The sequence below is a fragment of the Marmota monax genome, unplaced genomic scaffold (genome assembly GCF_021218885.2).
Source record: "Marmota monax isolate L192 unplaced genomic scaffold, Marmota_monax_Labrador192_F-V1.1 WCK01_AAM20220418_F8-fsc00087, whole genome shotgun sequence".
Taxonomy (NCBI): domain Eukaryota; kingdom Metazoa; phylum Chordata; class Mammalia; order Rodentia; family Sciuridae; genus Marmota; species Marmota monax.
This window is the reverse complement of record NW_026693476.1, coordinates 4,607,358-4,629,243: the sequence shown is the minus strand read 5'-3', so window position 1 is coordinate 4,629,243 and position 21,886 is coordinate 4,607,358. Positions and strand designations below refer to the sequence as shown.

Below are 21,886 nucleotides of genomic sequence, written 5' to 3'. Positions count from 1 at the left end.
TGCTGGAATAGATCTTTGAAAAAGATTTGAATGTTAAACATTATTTCTTTTTATGTGGTTGATGTAAGTTATGCATTTGGAGGGGATTTGAATTAAGTGACTTTCAATATTCTAAGCCTATTTTTCTTTTCTATTTCTGTGTGTGTGTGTGTGTGTGTGTGTGTGTGTGTGTGATGCTGGGAATCAAACCCAGGACTTTACATATCCTAGGCAAGTGTTCTACCACTGAGCTATATCCCTAGCCTCTTTTACCCTTTTATAATTTAATTTTTGATATAATTTAGTCTCACTAAATTGCCCAGGCTAGCCTCCAGCTTGTGAACCTACAGTCTCAGCCACCTGAGAAGTTGGGATACAGGCCTGTGCCACCATTCTTATCTTGAAATACTTTTTTGAAGAAAAATTGAAGGTCTGAAAGTGAAGACCAAAACTGACATCTGCAAAGAATGAAACAGTCTTTGATTTTGAACAGTTTTGAAGTACTCTTGCACTTTTAAATTCATAAATGCAGGATTGGGGATGTAGCTCCGCAGGTAGAGCACTTGCCTAGCATAAATACAAGGCCCTGGATTTGAATTTTAGCACTGGAAAAAAAAATCAAAAGTACAGGGTTAGGACTGAATCTAGAAATGATTAGGCCAATATGGTATAGGTATAGATATTAATTAGAGGTCAAGTTAAGTTTTATTCTCAGAAAACTCTCAACCTATCCCTTCAAAGAATAGCCAAATGAAGACCACAAGGAATGAGCTTTGTAAATAGAACAGTGGGGCAAATGTGTGCCTACTCTTGAAATGCAGGGTTTTGCTATTAAAATTAGGTTAAAAAATGAGGCGTAGTTCTGAAAACCTAAACTAAGACTTTTACTCTGTTGAATCTAAGCCATGGAACTCATATTCTCAAGAGCATATGGCAGGGCTTTAAGGAGGGCACTGACTAAGCTTAGTAACTTCACTGTTTGAAATGGAAAGAAGAGGAAGAGGGCAGGAACTGGCATAGAACAAGAAATAAAGGAGGAAATGGGAAGAGGAACTGTTTTTTTGCAAGGATTTAGGAAGTGAAATAGAAAACCTTCCTTCCTTCTACCAATTATGAACTCTTTAATGTCTTAAACCAAACCAGCAGCACTTTCTCACTGGGGGAAGTACAATAACAAAGGTGGTGGTGGTGGGGGTGATGGGATATGGGCAGGTATGAAAGTATGAGAAAAAAGGTTTTTCTTATGGTTTTATTTACCTGATCACATATTCTTTCAAGAGAGCAGTGAGAGATGCTTCAGGGGAATTTGATTATCTATAAAAGTTTTAAAAAGGCTTTTAGATGATACATTATAACTATTGTAAAACTAGAGTCTCTTAATGTGATAGAATTATTTAGTTTAATTATCAGGTGTGACTATTTAAAGACACAATGTTGGGATAGAATAGATCAATTAGGAAAAGATCAGTTTTCCAGATAAATGCATATTAAGCAAAACCTTTTTATCAAGAGAAAAAAATTTAATTGAAGTAATTTAGTTAACTTAATTATTTACTATAACAGTATATATTAGTAATAATGACAATTAAAAATACTTATGATAAAATCTGAAAAATTTTATTGTTAGGTTTTTTTCGACGTAGCATTACCAAAAATGCAGTATATAGTTGCAAGAATGGTGGTCATTGTGAAATGGACATGTATATGCGTAGAAAATGTCAAGAGTGCAGACTGAAAAAGTGTAAAGCAGTAGGCATGTTGGCAGAATGTAAGTACTATTGTGTTTTTTGCTTTGGTTTATTTTGTTGAGGGAATTTTAAATTTTCTTATCTTATTGAGAACTTAATGCATTCTTCAAGGCATAATGTTGAACATTTATATATATTGTTTAGTCTACTTTTCTGGTAACTGTACAACTAGGATAGCCAATTATCAATCTGAATATTTATTTCCATAAATCCTGCTCTATAACTGTGTTGCTCTAATTTTGGAAATGATCATATTTCATCTTAGTTAGAAATTCTCATATTTTTATGTTACCTAAACTAAAGTTGTAACTATATCTGTAAAGAGCAGAATTTTAAGTTAGTAATTTTCAAAAGCCTACAGGATAACTAGATATGTAGAGCTTCCTAACAATTAACACATAGGTGTTAAAAAATGCAACTGCATAGGCAGAAGAGGGTATAATCCACCACCTATCTCCTTAGGACTGAAGATTGAACTCAGGACTGCTCTGCCATTGATCTAAATTTCCAGACCTTTTTATTTTTTTGAGACAGGGTCTTGCTAAGTGTCTAATTATTTGAGTCTCTTCTATGTTTACTGTATTTTTTGCTTTAGTTAAATAATGTCATTTAATACCCATAGCAGTACTAAAATTTTGGCAAAATTTTCTCAATTACTTCCCATTTTCTCTGGCTCAAATTTTCAGATGATTTTCAAGTTATTTTTTATAAAGTAATATTAATATTTTCTTTTCCTGTCTAATATAGCCTTAATGCAAACTCTTTTTATCTTATAATTATGCTATTATATTAGTTTCCTGGACATTTCTCCATTCTATGTAGTTCAATCAACCTTCAACTTCCATAATAATCTTAAGTTGTAGACAGTTACCTTCTTACTGCTTCACCTCACATAATGAAAAGGAGAAAATAAACTCTCTGATGTCCCTTCTCATAAGGCATTAATTCCATCATCAGGGCCCCATCCTTGCAATATCATCTAAGCATAATTACTTTCCAAAAGCTCCATCTCAAGATACCATCACATTGGGGATTAGAGCTTCAATATATGAGGTTTTAGGAGATACAATTTGGTCCATCAAAGTTCCCAATAAATTGTCTTTGTGTGTGTTGGGGGGGCGGGGCGTGATGGGGATAATAAGATTGAACCCAGGGGTACTTTTTGACTGAGCCACATCACCAGCCCTTTTTATTTTTTATTTTGAGACAGGGTCTACCTAACTTTTTTAGGGCCTTGCTAAATTGCTGAAGTTGTTCTTTAACTTGTCATCCTCCTGCCTCACCTCCTGAGTTTCTGGGATTACAAGTGTGCACCACCATGTCTGGCTTGATAAATTGTCTTGTAACCTATGTCTGAAAGCCTATATAAAAGGAAACTTGTATTCTTCTTCGTCAATTTATAAATGAAATCTTCCCTCCTTTCCTTTAAACTTGAATGAATTATGCAAAGGTCAGAGAGACTTGACATGAGTGTAGTTATTATGATATATGGACATAAACATTATTCAGATATTATTCACATGCATCCAGATTCCTGCCATCATTATTATAGCTCTTTTCTGTTATATTTACCCTTAAATTGACCTAAGAATATCCAGTGTTTAGTACTTTGATTGATTTTTTTATGGATTAATAATGATAATACAATTGGTCATAATTGGCCATAGGATCCTGCTCAAACAGGTCTGTAAAACATTACTTCCTTTCTTCTGGAGTCTTTTTTATTTATTTGTTCTTTTTAGATATACATGACAGTAGTGTATATTTGACATATCTATATGAAGTATAATTTATTCTAATTAGGATCCTATTGTATAGTTGTATAAAATGTTTGAATATGACTTTCCCCGATGGTGTATTCATATATGAATATAGGAAGGTTATGTCCAATTCATTCCGCTGTTTTTCCTATTCCTACCCCCGCTTCCCTTTATTCCCTTTTGTCTAATCCACTAAATTTATATTCTTCCTCCCAAACCCCTTGTTACATGTTAGCATCTGCTTATCAGAGAGTACATTTGACCTTTGGTTTTTGGTGATTGGCTTCTCTTTTGGTCTTAATTCCCTTACCACATGATAATTCTTCAAGTATTATGTCCCTCATGAATTATTTTCTCTCTATTTATTTATTTTTGTACCAGGAATTGAACCCAGCGGTGCTTAACTATTGAGCCATATTCCCAGCCATTTTTCTTATTTATTTTTATTTTGAGACAGGGTCTCAAAAAAGTTGCTTAGAGCCTCACTAAGTTGCTGAGGCTGGCCACAAACTTGTAATCCTCCTGCCTCAGTCTCCCAAGTCCATGAAATTACAGGTGTGTGCACCTCGTCTGGCTCTCTCATTTTAAAGTGCCACATCCATTACCAAATATATGGTACTCAATGTGTGGTCTTACATACAGAGTGGAACTCAAATACTTCTATCTTTTTAGTTACTAAGAATATATTAAAATAGATTAAAAGCAGGGCTGGGATATAGCTCAGTTAGTAGAGTGCTTGCCTCGCATGCACAAAGCCCCATGTTCAATCCCCAGCACCACACACACACACACACACACAAAATAGGTTAAAAGCATGTTGGTTTTTATAGGTGGCTGTATTATTGATCCATTTTTGTCTGTTTTAACCTCAGTTCAACGTTAGTAGCTCAGCAGGTCTAGACCCTAGAATTATCTCATGTTGAGCTAAGGGTTGACAAACTACCTTCCTTTGCTTTTACATCCACAATTAGTTAATTGTTAATTTACTCATCTCTATATAGCTATTCAGACTAAACTCAGGGAAGCATAGCTTTAGGCATGATGAATCCTCAAGCATAGGCTGGTAGAAGATGAGAGGAAATAAATTAGTGAAGATTCATGGCTGGGATGAACAACCTAGGAGGATCCTTGAATATTGAGGGATGGCAGTCAATTTTTTTCTACAGTGTTCAAAAGTGTTATGTCAAAGACAGACTTTATTTATTGACAAAGTATTCCATGTTCATTTTTTGAGGTATGATTATAATAGGTTGTTTTCAGTAGTGATAAAATTTGATATTAGATTAGTTGTAATGCCATGGCTCCAGAACACTAGTGAATTACAATCCTAGCCAAAGTTTGAGAATATAGGGGACCAAGTCCTCTTCTTTCAGGGAAGTGGTGAGATCTAAATGTTTTTAGGTACCTGGTCAAATAGGTTAGGGCTCAAAACAAGGCTGTATTCTCACTGGGGAGCTGAAAACCAATAAGCATAACTAAAAAGGGACCAAACATCTCAATATATTATCTCATTCAGTTCTTATTATAACCACATGAAGTAGATAGTGTTAATACCTTTTTTTAATGAATGAGGAAAGTAAATCATAGAGAGGCACACAGCTAAGAGCACGGTTTGAACTCAGGTATTCTGATGTCTATATGTTAACCATTATACTATGTTAAAATCAGAAATATAATGTGTGACAGTGACTCTTCATGTTATTCAAGATTAGTTCAGAAACATTGCAAAGCTGATTTCACAGGCTAAGAAGTATTGGAAAAAGTCAGAGGTTGATGTCATATGCTGGTCCTAACATTTATCCTCAGTGAATTTTCATTTGTTATTTATTAGTGTATTATTCAGTCTCTGAAGAGCTTTTAAAATTATTTTTGTGTTGTATAATGTTTTGGGATATTTCCCTATGATTTCTGATATTGAAAAACTTTTTCCAGATTGTAGTTTAAAATAATGACTAAAACTAGTTGCAGGATGGAAACTGGGATTTACCATTAAGAATCTTTCTACAAATGAACTCTGAAAACATTATGCTAAGTGAAATAACCCAGGGACAAAAGGACAAATACTGTATGATGCTACTTAAAGGGACTATCTTGAATAGGCAAATTCATAAGGACACAAAGCAGAAAGAGGTTCCCAAGGGCTGCAAGCTGGGGGAATAGGGAGTTATTGTTTAATGGCTATAGTTTCTGTTTGGGGTGATAGGAATTTTTGGTAATACACAGTGGTATATGGCTGTACAACATTGTGTAAGTAATTAATGCCACTGAATATTATACTGCAAAATGTCTAAAATGGCAATTTTTATGTTATGTATATTTTACCACAATAAAACTCTTATGAAATAAAAAAAGAATCTTTCTACAGATTGGCATTCATCCATTAATCAAGTTGCTCAGTTAGTTCTTTATACCAACTATCTTTTTCTGAAGGTACATTGCTTTTTTATATGACTTAATTTTATGTATTTATTTTTATGTGGTGCTGAGGATCTAACCCAGTGCCTCACACATACTAGGCAGCTCCTTGATATTTATCCTTAAGAATTAAAGGCATCATACTATAGTGACACCTGAGTACCCATGTTTATAGCAGCACAATTCATAATAGCCAAACTATGGAACCAGCCTATGTGTTCATCAATGAATGAATGAATAAAGAAAATGTGGTGTATATACACAATAGAGTTTTATTCAGTATAAATAAAAATGAAATTATGTCATTTATAGAAAAATGAATGGTACTTGAGAACATTATGTTAAGTGGAATAAGCCAAACTCAGAAAGTCAAGGGTCATATGTTTTCTCACTTGTGTGGAAGCTAATGAAGAAAAGAACAGAAAGGTGGGGTGGGGGAATCTCATGAAAATCAAAGGGAGATCAGTAGAATAGAGGAAGGGAAGAGGACAAGGAGTGGGTGAGAGGATAGGAGGGAGGGAGAAAGTGCTGGGGAGTGATATTGGCCAAATAATATTGTTATATTGTGTGCATGTGTGCAAACGTAACAATAAACCCATTATTTGTATAACTATAATGTACCAATAAAAAATGTGTGTGGGGGCGGAAATAGTTCTACAGTTGATGTTCTTTACCATCATTTCCTCTAGCCTCTGTGTAAGATTTTATCAGTTTATTTTCCCCCCTCCTTTTTAAAATTTATATATGGCAGTGGAATGCATAACAATTCTTATTACACATATAGAGCACAATTTTTCATATCTCTGGTTGTATAGTCACACCAATTCATTTCTTCATACACATACTTTTATTTTTTCCGCCTTCTGTGATGTATTTATCTTTGCCTCTTTGTTATTTCCTTTTCCTGTAGGGGACTCTTCTTTCCCCTCAACTAAACTTAAACATTTATATAGCTCTTTAGTAAGCTTTCCCACAATTAATTCCCCCTGATTCTAACTACTTTATTTTTTGCATATGTGTAGTCAGTTCAAATTATTTTGATATTTACTTGATATGTTTTATTTATTTTTAAATTATCATTATTTTTATTTGAGCTTCCAGGTGTGATTTATTTTGGAGACATTTATAATGATAAAAGGTTTGGAAGTCAAGAGTCTATAGTGTTGTGGGGTATGTGTTAGACAGTGGGAGTAAAAACACAAATGTAACCATGCACTTTAAGATCAAATAAATGATTCCATAAAAAAATGAAGAATCATCATATTTACAAATTTACATCAGGTCTCTCATTCCTAGAATTGGGTATGATCATATCACCAGAAGCAAACTCACAGGGGTAGCATTTAGAGAATAAGACAGTCATCCTAGTACAGCTCCTACTGATGTATGTCTGAGTCTCCTGGGGCTGCTGGGACTAGATATAGCAAACTGGCAGGGTTGTGGGGTGGCAGGCACAAGTAGCAGAGATTCATTTCCTCATTCATCTGAGGGCTGGAAGTCCAAACTCAAGGTACACACAGGGTTTGCTTCCCCTGAGGCCTCTCCCTGGGATTGGTGATGGGGTTCTTTGTCTTAGTTTTATAAGGACAGGTCATGTTGGATTATGGCCTCCCTAACCATCTCATTTTGACTTCATCACATCTTTGAAGGTCACATGTCCAACTAGTGCAATATTGTGGGTTAGGCTTCAACATGCAAGCTTCAGGGACACAATGTTCCTAACACCATGGGCACTATCACTGATAGCACACAAGTGGAGGACAGTGCCTTGGCAGTTGCACTCTGACAGTGCCTTGGCAGTTGCACTCTGCGCCCCCTTTTTTGTTGTTGTTCTAATTAGTTATACATGACAGTAAATTGAATTTTGACACATTATACATAAATGGAGTATCACTTCTCATTCTTCTGGTTATACATGGTGTAGTGTTACACTAGTCATGTAATCATATATGCACATAGGGTAATAATGTCTGATTTATTCTATTATACTTTGTACCCCCATTCCCCTCCCCTCCCTTCACTCCCTTCTGTCTAATCCAAGTACCTCTATTCTTCCCTAGCCACCACCCTCCCCACTTATTGTGAATTAGCATCTGCATATCAGAGAAAACATTGGTTCTTTGGGATTGGCTTATTTCACTTAGCATGACATTCTCCAGCTCCATCCATTTACCAGTAAATGACATAATTTCATTCTTCTTTAAGAAGAAGACTTAAGTAATATTCCAATGTGTGTGTGTGTGTATGACATTTTCTTTATCAATTCATCTGTTCATCAACCACCTAGGTTGGTTCCATAGTTTAATTATTATGAAGTGAGCTGTGTCACTGTATTATGCTGATTTTAAGTCTTTTGGATATAGACTGAGGATTGGGTAACTAGATCAAACAGTGGTTCCAAGACTAAGTTTTCTGAGGAATCTCCATACTGCTTTCCAGAGTGGTTGCACAAATTTGCAGTGCCACCAGAAATGTATGAGTGTGCCTTTTCCCCATATCCTTGTCAACATTTATTGTTTCTTGTATTCTTGATAATTGTCATACTGACTGGAGTGAGATGGAATCTCAGTGTAGGTTTTTTTTTTTTTTTTTTTTTTTTTTTTTGGTGCTGGGGATTGAACTCAGGGACACTCAATCACTGACCACATCCCCAGACCTACTTTGTATTTTATTTAGAGATTGGGTGTCACTGAGTTACTAAGCACCTCGCCGTTGCTGAGGCTGGTTTTGAACTCGCTATCTTCCTGACTCAGCTTCCTGAGCTGCTGGAATTACAGATGTGTGCCATCACACTTGGCTTTCAGTGTAGTTTTGATTTGCATTTCTCTAATTGCTAGAGATGTTGAACATTTTTTCATATATTTGTTGATCAATTGTATTTCTTCTGTGAAATGTCTGTTCGGTTCCTTAGCTGATTTATTGATTGGGTTATTTGTTTTTTTTTGTGTGTGTGTTAAGTTTTTGAGTTCTTTATATATCCTGGAGATTAGTGTTCTATCTAAGGTGCAAGTGGTAAAGATTTTCTCCTATTCTGTTGGCTGTCTTTTCACATTATTGTTTCCTTTGCTGTAAAGAAGCTTTTTAGTTCAAATCTATCCCATTTATTGATTCTTGATTTTACTTCTTGTGCTTTAGGAGTCTTGTTAAGGAAGTCAACTCCTAAGCCCATATGGTGGAGATTTGGGCCTAATTTTTCTTTGATTAGGCACAGGATCTCTGTCTAGTGCTTAAGTCCTTGATACATTTTGAGTTGAGTTTTGTGCAGGTGCAAGATAGGGTTTGATTTCATTTTGCTACATATGAATTTCCAGTTTTCAAGCATCATTTTTTCAAGAGGCTATCTTTTCTCCAATGTATGTTTATGGAGCCTATGTCTAGTATGAGATAACTATATTCAGGTGGATTTGTTTCTGTGTCTTCTATTCAGTACCATTGGTCTATGTATCTATTTTGGTGCCAATACCATGCCCTTTTTATTACTATGGCTCTGTAGTATAATTTAAGAACTGGTATCATGGTGCTTCCTTTTTCACTTTTCTAAGGATTGCTTTGACTACTCTGACCTTCTTATTTTTCCAAATGAATTTCATGGTTGCCTTTTCTATTCTATGAAGAATTTCATTGGAATTTTAATAGGATTTGTATTAAATCTGTATAACACTTTGGTAGTATGGTAATTTTGACAATATTAATTCTGCCTCTCCAAGAGCATGGAAGATCTTTCCATCTTCTAATGTCTTCTTCAATTTCTTTCTTTAGTGTTCTGTAGTTTTCATTGTGTAGGCCTTTCATCTCTTTTATTAGATTGATTCCAAGTATTTTTTTTTTTTGAGGTTATTGTGAATGGGGTAGTTTTCCTAATTTCTCTTTCAATGGACTCATCACTGATATAAAGGAATGCATTTGATCTCTGGGTGTTAATTTTATATCCTGCTACTTTGCTGAATTCATTTATTAGTTCTAGAAGTTTTCTGGTGAAATTTTTGGGGTCCTCTTAGTATAGAATCATCATCAGCGAATAGGGATAGTTTGAGCTTTCTTTTCCTATTCATATCCCTTTAATTTCTTTCTTCTAATTGCTCCTGCTAGAGTTTCAAGGACAATGTTGAATAGAAGTGGTGAAAGAGGGCATCCTGTCTTATTCCAGTTCTTAGAGGGATGCTTTCAATTTTTCTCCTTTTAAAATTGATGTTGCCCTTGGATTTAGCATATTTAGCTTTTAAAATATTGAGGTATGGTCCTATTATCACTAGTTTTTCTAGTGTTTTGAATATGAAGGGGGTGCTGTCTTTGTCAAATGCTGTTTCTACATCTATTGAGATGATAATATGATTCTTGTCTTTAAGTCTATTGTTGTGATAAATTGTGCTTATTGATTTTTGTATGTTGAATCAATCTTGCATTCGTCCGATGAACCCCACTTTATCGTGGTGCACTATCTTTTTAATATGTTTTTAAAAAAATATTTATTTTTTAGTTATAGGTGGACACAACATCTTCATTTTATTGTTATGTGGTGCTGAGGATCGAACCCAGTGCCCCATGCATGGTAGGTGAGCGCTCTACTTCTGAGCCACAACCCCAGCCCCTTAATATGTTTTTGTATGCAATTTGCCAGAATTTTACTGAGAATTTTTGTATCTGTGTTCATTAGGGATATTGGCCTGAAGTTTTATTTCCTTGATGTGTCTTTTTTTGGTTTGGTGATACTAGCTTCATAGAATGAATTTGGAAGGGTTCCCCTCCTTTTCTGTTTCATGGAATAATTTGAGGAAGATTGTTGTTAATTCTCCTTTGAAGTTCTTGTAGAACTTGGCTGAGAATCTGTCTAGTCCTGGGCTTTTCTTAATTGGAAATATTTTTGATGGTGTTTTCAATTTCATTGCATGAAATTTATCTGTTTAATTTGTGTATGTCCTTGTGATTCAGTTTGGGTAGGCCATGTGTCTCTAGGAATTTGTCAGTGTCTTTAAGATTTTATTGGAGTATAAATTTTCAAAATAGTGTCTGATTATTTTATGTATTTCAGTAGTGTCCATCATGATATTTCCTTTTTCATCATGAATTTTAGTAATTTGAGTTTTCTCTTGCCTTCTCTTTGTTAGTGTGGCTAATGGTTTATTAATTTTATTTATTTTATCAAAGAACAAACTTTTAATTTTGCCGATTTTTTGAATTCTTTTGTTTCAATTTCATTTATTTCAGATCTGATTTTAATTATTCCTGTCTTCTACTGCTTTTGGTGTTGATTTGTTCTTCTTTTTCTAGGGCTTTGAGATGTAATGTTAGGTCATTTATTCATTGACTTTCTATTCTTTTAACGAATGAGTTCAATGCAATGAACTTTCCTGTTAGCATAGCATTCATAATGTCCCAGAGATTTTGATATGTCATATCATTATTCTCATTTACCTCTAAGTACTTTTTTTATTTCCTCCCTGATTTCTTCTGTTATTCATGAATCATTCAGTAGCATATTATTTAGTCTCCAGATGTTAGAATAGCTTCTATTTTTTATTCTATCATTGATTTCTAATTTTAATCCATTATGATCTGATAGAATGCAGGGTATTATCTCTAGTTGCTTTGTGGCATAAGATATGGCCTATTTTAGAGAAGGATCCATGTGCTGCTGAGAAGAAAGTGTATTTGCTCATTAATGGATGAAATATTCTATATGTGTCTGTTAAGTCTAAATTATTGATTGTATTATTTAGTTCTATAGTTTCTTTGTTTAGTTTTTGTTAGGAGGTCCTATCCAGTAGTGAGAGAGTAGTGTTAAAGTCACCCAGTATTATTGTGTTGTGGTCTATTTGATTCTTGAAATTGAGAAGGGTTTGTTTGATGTGTGTAGATGCTCCATTGTTTGGGGCATAAATATTTACAATTGTTATGTCTTATTGATGTATAATTCCCTCAAGAAGTATGAAATGTCTTTCTTTGTCCCTTCTCATTAATGTTGGCTTGAAGTCTACTTTATCTGACATAAGGATAGAAACCTCTGCTTGTGGGCTGGGGTTGTGGCTCAGCAGTAGAGTGCTTGCCTTGCATGTGCGAGACCCTGGGTTTGATTCTCAGCACCACATAAAAATAAATAAGTGAAATAAAGGTATTGTGTCCAACCACAACTAAAAAATAAGTATTTTTTTAAGAGAGAGAGAGAATTTTTTTAATATTTTTTAGTTTTCGGTGGACACAACATCTTTATTTTTTTATTTTTATGTGGTGTTGAGGATTGAACCTAGTGCCTCGCGCATGCCAGGTGAGCACGCTACTGCTTGACCCACATCCCCAGCCCCTAAAAAATAAATATTAAAAAAGAGACCTCTGGGGGGATAGTAGAGGATAGGAAAGGTAGCAGAATACAACAGTTACTAGTATGGCATTATGTAAAAATGTGGATGTGTAACCGATGTGATTCTGCAATCTGTATTTGGGGTAAAAATGGGAGTTAATAACCCACTTGAATCTAATGTATGAAATATGATATGTCAAGAGCTTTGTAATGTTTTGAACGACCAATAAAAAAAAAAAAAGACCTCTGCTTGTTTACATGATCCATGTGAATGATATGGTTTTTCCCATCCTTTCACATGCAATCTGTGGATGTGTTTGCCTATGAGATGAGTCTTTTGGAGACAGCACATTGTTGGGTCTTGTTTTTTAATCCAGGTTGCCAGACTATGTCTTTTGATTGATGAGTTTAGGTCATTAACGTTCTAGGTTATTATTGAGATATTTGTATTCCTGATCACTTGGGTTTATTTCTAGTCTTTAATTTGAATTAGTTTTTCCTTTGATTGACTATTCCTTTAGTGTAGTTCCTTCCTTTGTTGGTTTTCACTTTTCTTTCCCATTTCATCCTTATAGAATATTTTATTGAGAATGTTCTGTAGTGCAAGCTTTCTCAGTTGCAGATTCTTTTAACTTTTGTTTATCATGGAATGTTTTTATTTCATCTTCAAATCTGAAGCTTAATTTTGCTAGATATGGAATTCTTAGTTGGCATCATTTTCTCTTAGAGCTTGGTGTATGTTATTCTAGGACCTCCTAGCTTTGAGTGTCTGGGTTGAGAAATCAGCTGAGATCTGAATTGGTTTCCCCCTATATGTAATTTGATACTTTTCTCTTGTAGCCTTTAAAATCCCATCCTTATTCTGAATGTTATGCATTTTCATTATAATGTGTTTTTGTGTGGGTCTGTTGTAATTTTGTACATTTGGGGTCCTGTAAGCCTCTTGTATTTGATTTTCTATTTCATTCTTTGGGTTTGGGAAATTTTCAGTTATAATTTCATTGGAAATATTGTGTGTTCCTTTGGTTTGTATTTCCGTGCCTTTATCTATCCCTAAAAATCTTAAATTTGGTCATTTAATGTTTTCCCATATTTCCTGGAAGTTTTGTTCATGGTTTCTTAACATCTTCTCACTGTGGTCAACTCTATTTTCAAGATTATATATTTTGTCTTCATTGCTTGAAGTTTTGTCTTCCAAGTAGTCTAGTCCATTGGTGATGCTTTCCATTGAATTTTTAATTTGGTTTATTGATTCCTTCATTATAAGGATTTCTGCTTGCTTTTTTCCCCCAGAATTTCTTCCTCTTTATTGAAGTGATCTTTCACTTCCCCTATTTACTCTCTGATTTCACTCTTAATACCATCCTTTACTTTGCAGATCAGTTTAACTATGTACATTCTAAACTCCTTCTCTGACATTTCTTCCACTGTGGTGTTGATGAATTCTGTTATTGGAGTATCTTGGTTTGTTTGGGAAGATTTGTTCCCTTGATTTTTCATGTTGTTTGTGTGTCTACCCATCTAGTAGCATGGATCCGAGGTAGTAGAATTTCTATCCTGTGGACTTGTAGTGTCCCGAAAGGTTTCAAGTACCTCATTTGCAGAGAAGTTGCCTGTCTACTTTCTTGGTTTCATATCATGGAGCATCCAGGAAAGCAACCTCCTCTATTCTGCCATCTTGAAAACCTCTCAGCACCCTTTCTTGATGTTTTAAATGGCTTCATATTTGTGAACCCAGGGGTGCTTAACCACTGAGCCACATCCTCAGCCATATGTGTGTGTGTGTGTGTGTGTGTGTGTGTGTATTTTTTTTTTTGAGACAAGGTTTCATTAAGTTGCTCAAGGATTCACTAAGTTGCTGAGGCTGGTTTTGAACCTCCAATCCTTCTTGCCTCAGCCAACCCAGCTTTTGGGACTAGAGGTGTATGCCAACCACACCTGGTGCTTTTTTAATTTTGACACATGTTCTAGATAAGTTGATTAGGGCTTCACTTAGATGCTGAAGCTCACTTTGTATTTGCAATCATCCTGCCTCAATGTTCTGAGTCCCTGGGATTATAGGCAAGTGCTACCATACCCAGCTAAAATGGCTTTATATTTGGATATATTCTTGTTCCCTAACAAAAATGATGAAATCATTTAGAAAGAGACTAAGGCTTTTGTTCTCCATTATAGCTCCTGATATAATATTTTTAATTAGTTAATAATTTTGGTACTAGGAATTGAATGCTAAGTTGCTGAGAGTCTTGCTAAGTTGTTGAGGCTGGTTTCAAACTTGCAACACTCCTGCCTCAGTCTCCCAAATTGCCAGGATTACAGATGTGTGCTACTGTGCCCAGCAAGTTTTAGATTTATTTATTTGTTTATTATTTATTTATTTTTACAGTGTTGGGGATCAAACCTAGGGCCTCATGCATGCTAGGCAAGCACTTTATCACTGAGCTGCACCCCAGCATATAATGTTTTTAAATATAATAGCTATGATTTAAATGCTTATAGAAATGGCTCACATTGTAAAAGGTAAATATTAATATTTGACTAATTTTAGTAGTGACTGATGGACTGCTGTTCAGGTAGAGGTACCAGATGAAGATTTAAAAACCCATAAACACATAAAGCTGTGGCTGTGGCTCAGCGGTAACGCACTTGCCTGGCATGTTGAGGCACAGTGTTCGATTCTCAGCACCACATATAAATAAATAAAATAAAGGTCTATCAACAACTAAAAAAAATTAAAAAACCCCATAGAAACAATAAACCCTAAATTAAAATTGTTTACAAAAATGTATCAGTACCTTGGTCTTGTTTATAACAAGAAAAAATCTTGACTTTACTCATTTTGAAAAATCACAAGAAGCTGTTGGTAAGGTAGTTCCACTGCTCTACTAAACAATATTCTACATTGCTTTCAGGATATAATTACTGTTGGTGTTATTATATAAATTTTTAAATTTATAATTTGGACAGACAAAATTAATTTTTGATTTTTTGCTTGAATAAAGGGCTTTTAGGTATTCACCATAATTTTATAAGAAAAAGGAGAAATAAATATAATAAATTCAATTGCTGTGATATAAATACCCCCAAATAAATGTTCTTTGTAAAAAGTCAAGTCTAGTGTCATATAAGTATACCATATAAGACAATTTCATAAAAATCCTATTATGTTATTGCCAAGTCAAAAATGTTTTACAAGAGCAGGAAGAAAAGATTAACATTAAACAGATACATGAGGTGGGATGGAAAGGGAGAGAAAAGGGAAATTGCATGGTAATGGAGGGAGACCCTCATTGTTATACAAAATTACATATAAGAGGTTTTGAGGGGAATGGGAAAATAAACAAGGAGAGATATGAATTACAGTGGATGGGGTAGAGAGAGAAGATGGGAGGGGAGGGAGGGGGGATGGTAGAGGATAGGAAAGGTAGCAGAATACAACAGTTACTAATAGGGCATTATGTAAAAATGTGGATGTGTAACCGATGTGATTCTGCAATTTGTATTTGGGGTAAAATTGGGAGTTCATAACCAACTTGAATCTAATGTATGAAATATGATATGTCAAGAGCTTTATAATGTTTTGAACAACCAATAAAAAAAATTAAAAAAAAATGTTTTACATAAATTTTATAATATCACAGGTTTACTCACAGAAATCCAACGCAAATCAAAGAGGCTTCGAAAGAACTTTAAGCAGAAGAATAGTTTTTACTATAATGTCAAAGTGGAAGAGGAAGGAGCAGACAACAAACTTGTATCATCCACCAGTAGATCTGGAAAAGTGGCAAGACTTCTTCATTTATAATTTTTTGTTTTTTCTTTAATGATGTTTTGTTTAATGAGTATGCACGAATAATTTCTCACTATACTTTCTAACAGACTCAGGAGAGCATGGAATTAACTCAAGAGGAACATCAGCTTATTAATAACATTGTGGCTGCACATCAAAAATATATGATTCCTTTGGAGGAAACAAAGAAATTTGTATGTATTACTAGCAAGAAATAGTTCATAACTTTTTAATAACATTTTATAACATTTTCTTTAGAAGATGTTTCTTTAACATTTCCTTTTTAATGACATTTTCTTTAAAAAATGAAGGACTAACACAACAGTTTAAAGTTTCAACAGTTGTTTAAATGAATATAATAATTTATTAATTGTAGTTCTTTCTATGGGTTAGCTGCAGGAATATACCAATCCTGAACTGAGCTTTTTACAACTCTTAGAGATAGCTATCCTTCATGTCCATGGGATGATGGAGTTTACCAAGAGACTTCCAGGTAATTACTTTGCTTTTGGAAAAAACTAAAGTAATTTACCACTTCAATTTTTTAAAATGTTCCATATTTTAAAGGAAGAGGGTATTGTAAGGAAAACAAAACCTCTATGTTTTCTACCAATGCCACTTCTAACTGCCAAAACATGTTTATGTCTGCCTGCTCCAATTAATCATGTGGGTGAAAATCTAAATATTTAAAAATATTATTCAAATACGTCAACACTTAAGATAAACATATTTATTTGCATGTTTAATTTTTGGAAATGATTTGTTTTTGTTGTTTTAAATGAAACATGAAACAAAAAGAAGATTTCCTGTACAATATTAAAAATGTGGAGCCACTCTTGGCCAAAACTTAGCTATTTACATGCACACACGATTCATTATAAAATAAATTCTTCAAGTCTAAATAAACTATGTTTAATTTGTCCTTGCTAGAAGAAAAGGATTATCTGATGAAAGTGCCCCAAAGTATTACCATGTATAATTAAGAATTTTATTCAAATTTGAAGTTATAGATCATGATTATTGTAAGTGAACATTTAGAATTCATAAGAAAATTAATAATTTAAAACATTAAATACTATGTCTGAAAATTATTTTTCATTATCTATATATATTTTCATGATCTTTTATTAAAGGATTCGAAAAGTTGACTAGTGAGGACCAGACTGCACTACAGAAGGGATCAAAAGCTGAAGTGATTTTTCTTCATGTGGCCCAACTTTACAGTCAGAAAGTATCAACCTCCAAAAGTAAAATGGCTTTCTTTTTAATTTTAAAATTTATAATAAAATTTAGCAACAAATGATATATCTAAAATATTTTCATTTTATTTTACCAATTGGTATAGGAATAAATATCTTATGACAGATGTTTATAGTTCTAATACTATAAACATAATATTATGTTTGGTCTAGCTTTTTTTCCTTTCGGTTTTTTTTTTATTGGTACTGGAGATTGAACCCAGAGGGGCTTTATCATTTCATCACATCTCCAATCCTTTATTTATTTATTTTTAAACTTAAGAGACAGGGTCTCACTGTGTGCTTAGGACATCACTAAGTTGCTGAGGCTGGCCTTGAACTTGCATTCCTCCTCCTGCCTCAGCTTCCCAAGTTGCTGGGATTATAGGTTTGTGCTTTTGTGCCTGGCTTGCTTTTTTGTATTTTAAAAAAGTCATTCCTTTTTTTTTTGTATTAGAGTTTATGGTTATAAATAGTAGTTGGGTTAATCCTCACAAACTCATACATTCAGTTAATGATGCCCCCTCTTCCCCTCTTTTCTGTCCCATCCTTCCCCCTCCTTCTTCTACTCTACTAGACTTCCTTTCATTTGTCTTTGATTAATTAATTTGTATTTGATTGGTTCTCTAGTAATCTTATCATTCCTTCCCCCTTTCCTTTATTTTACTCTAGCTTCCACATATGAGAACATTTGACCTTTGAATTTCTGAGTTTGTCTAATTTCACTTAGTGTGGTATTTTTGATTTCCATCCATTTACCAGCAAATGTCATAATTTCATTCTTTTTAATGGCTGAGTAGAACTCCATTGTGTGTGTGTGTGTGTGTGTGTGTGTGTGTGTATCTCACATTTTCTTTATTCATTCATCTATTGACAGGCATCTGGTGGATTCTGTAATTTAGCTATTGTAAATTGTGCTGCTATAAACATTGATGTGATGGTGCTACTTTAGTATGCTGATTTTAGATCTTTTGGGAAAATAACGGAGAGTAGGATAGCTGGGTCATATGATGGTTCCATCCCTAGTTTTTTGAGGAAATTGCATACTGCTTTTCAGAGTGGTTGTACTAGTCTGCCATCCCATCAAAAATGTACAAGTATTCCTTTCTCCCCACAATCTTGTATTTATTGTGTTCTTGACCATTGCCATTCTGACTGGGGTTAGATGGAACTTAGTATAGTTTTGATTTACATTTCCCTGATTGCTAAAGATGTTGAACATTTTTTTCACATATTTATTGGTGTTTCGTGTTTCTTCTATTGAGACATTTTTGTTTAATTCTTTTGCCCATTTATTGATTAGACTATTTGATTTTTGGTACTAAGTTTTTTGAGTTCTTTGTATATTCTGGATATTAATCCTGTATTGAAGGAGTAGCTGGCTGAGATTTTCTTCCATTCGGTAGTCTCTCTCTGCCAGCTCTTAATTATTTCCTTCACTGTGCAGACACTTTTTAGTTTAATGACATCCCATTATTGATTGTTGGTTTTATTTCTTGTGCTTTGGGAGTCTTGTTAAGGAAGTCTGTGCCAGCACCTCTGTGATGGAGTGTTGACCCTGTGTTTTGTCTTTGATCCATTTCAATTGATCCAATCCAGTTCTTTTCCAATTTGAGTGTAGGGTGAAAAATAGGGGTCTAATTTTATTTTTCTACATAAAGCTATCTAGTTTGCCAGCACCATTTGTTTAAAAGACTGTCTTTTCTACAAGATTTGGTTTTGGCACCTTTGTGAAATATCATATGGCTAGAGGGTTATGGGTGTGTCTGTATATTCTATTCTATTCAACTGGTCTTCATGTCTATTTTGGTGCCAGTACCATGCTGCTTTTGTTAATATAGCTCTATAGTATCATTTCAAATCAGGTATTATGATGCCTCCTGGTTTACTTTTCTTGCTTAATATTGCTTTGGCTATTCTGGGTCTCTTATTCTTCCAAATGAATTAAAATTTGTTTTTGTCTAATTCTGTGAAGAATGCCATTGGTATTTTGATGGGGATTGCATTGAATCTGTATATTGCTTTTGGTAATGTGGCCATTTTGACAATATTAATTCTGCCTATTCAAGAACTTGAGATACCTTTCCATCTTCCAAGATCTTCTTCAACTTCTTTCTTCAGTATTCTGTAATTTTCATTTTAGAGCTCTTTTACCTCCTTGGTTAGAGTAATGTCCAAGTTTTTTTTTTCTTTCTTTCTTTTTTAATAGATTATTGTGAATGGGATGGTTTTTCTGATTTCTTCCTTGACTGAATCACTGTTGGAATATAGGAAAGCTATTGTTTTATGGGTATTGACCTTATATCCTGCTACTTGCTAAATTCAGTAATAAGTTCTAGAAATTTCTGGTGGAGTTTTTTTGGATCTTCTTGATATAGGATCATATCATGGGCAAACAGAGATAGCTTGAGTTCTTTTCCTATTTGTATCCCTTTGATTTCCTTTTCTTACCTGATTGCTCTGGCTAATGTTTTGAGGACTATATTGAATAGGAGAGGTGAGAGTGGACAGCCTTGTCTTGTTCCTGAATTTAGTGGAAATGCTTTTAGTTTTTATCCATTTAGTATGATGTTTGCTTTTGGTTTGTTATAAATGACCTTTACGATGTTGAGGTAACTTCCCTCGATTGATAGCTTTTAGCATTTTTAACATAAATGTTATGACATAACATTTATTTAACATAAATGGGTACTGAATTTTATCAAAGGCTTTTCCTGCATGATCCTACGATTTTTGTTTTTAGTTTTGTTTAAATAATGAATCACATTTATTGATCTGTGTATGTTGAACTGACCTTGCAACTTTTGTATGAAACCCACTTAATCATGGTGTATTACCTTCCTGATTCACTTTTTATTTTTTTGGTACCAGCGTTTGAACCGAGGGGCACTTAACCACTGAGCAATACTCCCACCCTTTTCTTGTATTTTATTTAGAGATGGGGTCTCACTGAGTTACTTAGGGCCTCATTAATTTATTGAGGCTGGCTTTGAACTTGTGATCCTCCTGCCTCAGCCTCCTGAGCCACTGGGATTATAGGTGCATGTTACTGTGCCCAACTCTTGATGTATTTTTAAACGTGGTTTGCTAATATCTTATTTAGAATAGTTGCATCTACGTTCCTCAGAGATATGGGTCTATAATTTTCTTTCCTTGATGCATTTTTGTCTGGTTTTGAAATCAGGTTTATATTAGTTTCATAAAATTTTTTTTTCTTGGGGGGAAGGTTTCTTTGTTTTTGGTACCAGGAATTGAACTCAGGGGCCCTCAACCCTTGAGCCACATCTCCAGCCCTATTTTGTATTTTATTTAGAGAAAGGGTCTCTCTGAGTTGCTTAGTGCATTGCTGTTTTTTTTTTTAAGACAGAGAGAGAGAGAGAGAGAGAGAATTTTTATTTTTTCCATATTGGCCGCAAATTGGTGCGGCCAATATGGAAAGCAGTATGGAGATTCCTGGGACCACCATTTGACCCAGCTATCGCCCTTCTCAGTCTGTTCCCTGAGGACCTTAAAAGAGCATACTATAGGGATACTGCCACATCAATGATCATAGCAGCACAATTCACAATAGCTAGACTCTGGAATCAACCTAGATGCCCTTCAATAGATGAATGGATAAAAAAATGTGGCATTTATACACAATGGAGTATTATGCAGCACTAAAAAACGACAAAATCATGGATTTTGCAGGGAAATGGATGGCATTAGGGCAGATTATGCTAAGTGAACCTAGCCAATCCTTAAAAAACAAATGCCAAATGTCTTCTTTGATATAAAGAGAGCAACTAAGAAAAGAACAGGGAAGAAGAGCATGAGGAAAAGATTAACATTAAACAGAGACGAGTGGGGGGAGAGAAAGGGAGAGAGAAGGGAAACTGTATGGAAATGGAAGGAGACCCTCATTGTTACACAAAATTACATATAAGAGTTTGTGAGGGGAAAGGGAAAATAAAAAAGGGAGAGAATTAAACAATAGCAGATGGGGTAGAGAGGGAAAATGAGAGGGAAGGGGAGGGGGGATAGTAGGGGATAGGAAAGGCAGCAGAATACAACAGTCATTAATATGGTATTATGTAAAAATGTGGATGTGTAACCGATGTGATTCTGCAACTTGTATTTGGGGCAAAAATGGGAGTTCATAACCCACTTGAATCAAATGTATGAAAGATGATATGTCATGAGCTTTGTAATGTTTTGAACAACCAATAAAAAAAAGAAAAAAAAAAGACAGAGAGAAAGAGAGAGAATTTTTATTTTTACATTTTATTTATTTTTTAATTGGTTGTTCAAAACATTACAAAGCTCTTAACATATCATATTTCATACATTAGATTCAAGTTGGTTATGAACTCCCAATTTTACCCCAAATACAGATTGCAGAATCACATCGGTTACACATCCACATTTTTACATAATGCCCTATTAGTAACTGTTGTATTCTGCTACCGTTCCTATCCTCTACTATCCCCCCTCCCCTCCCCTCCCATCTTCTCTCTCTACCCCATCTACTGTAATTCATATCTCTCCTTGTTTATTTTCCCATTCCCCTCACAACCTCTTATATGTAATTCTGTATAGCAATGAGGGTCTCCCTCCATTACCATGCAATTTCCCTTTTATCTCCCTTTCCCTCCCACCTCATATCTCTGTTTAATGTTAAT

General features: G+C 34.5%; 1 protein-coding gene across 1 annotated transcript in view; it reads left to right on the top strand.

Annotated features, from left to right (window-relative positions):
- The window catches only part of LOC124102023 (bile acid receptor-like), a 48,144-nt gene that overhangs the window by 6,960 nt on the left and 19,298 nt on the right, over positions 1–21,886 (top strand). The window contains exons 4-8 of the mRNA XM_046458294.2: positions 1,607–1,747; positions 15,839–15,981; positions 16,077–16,181; positions 16,381–16,480; positions 17,121–17,234. Of these exons, the coding sequence (XP_046314250.1) occupies positions 1,607–1,747; positions 15,839–15,981; positions 16,077–16,181; positions 16,381–16,480; positions 17,121–17,234 (603 nt within the window). The remainder of the gene's footprint in view (positions 1–1,606; positions 1,748–15,838; positions 15,982–16,076; positions 16,182–16,380; positions 16,481–17,120; positions 17,235–21,886) is intronic.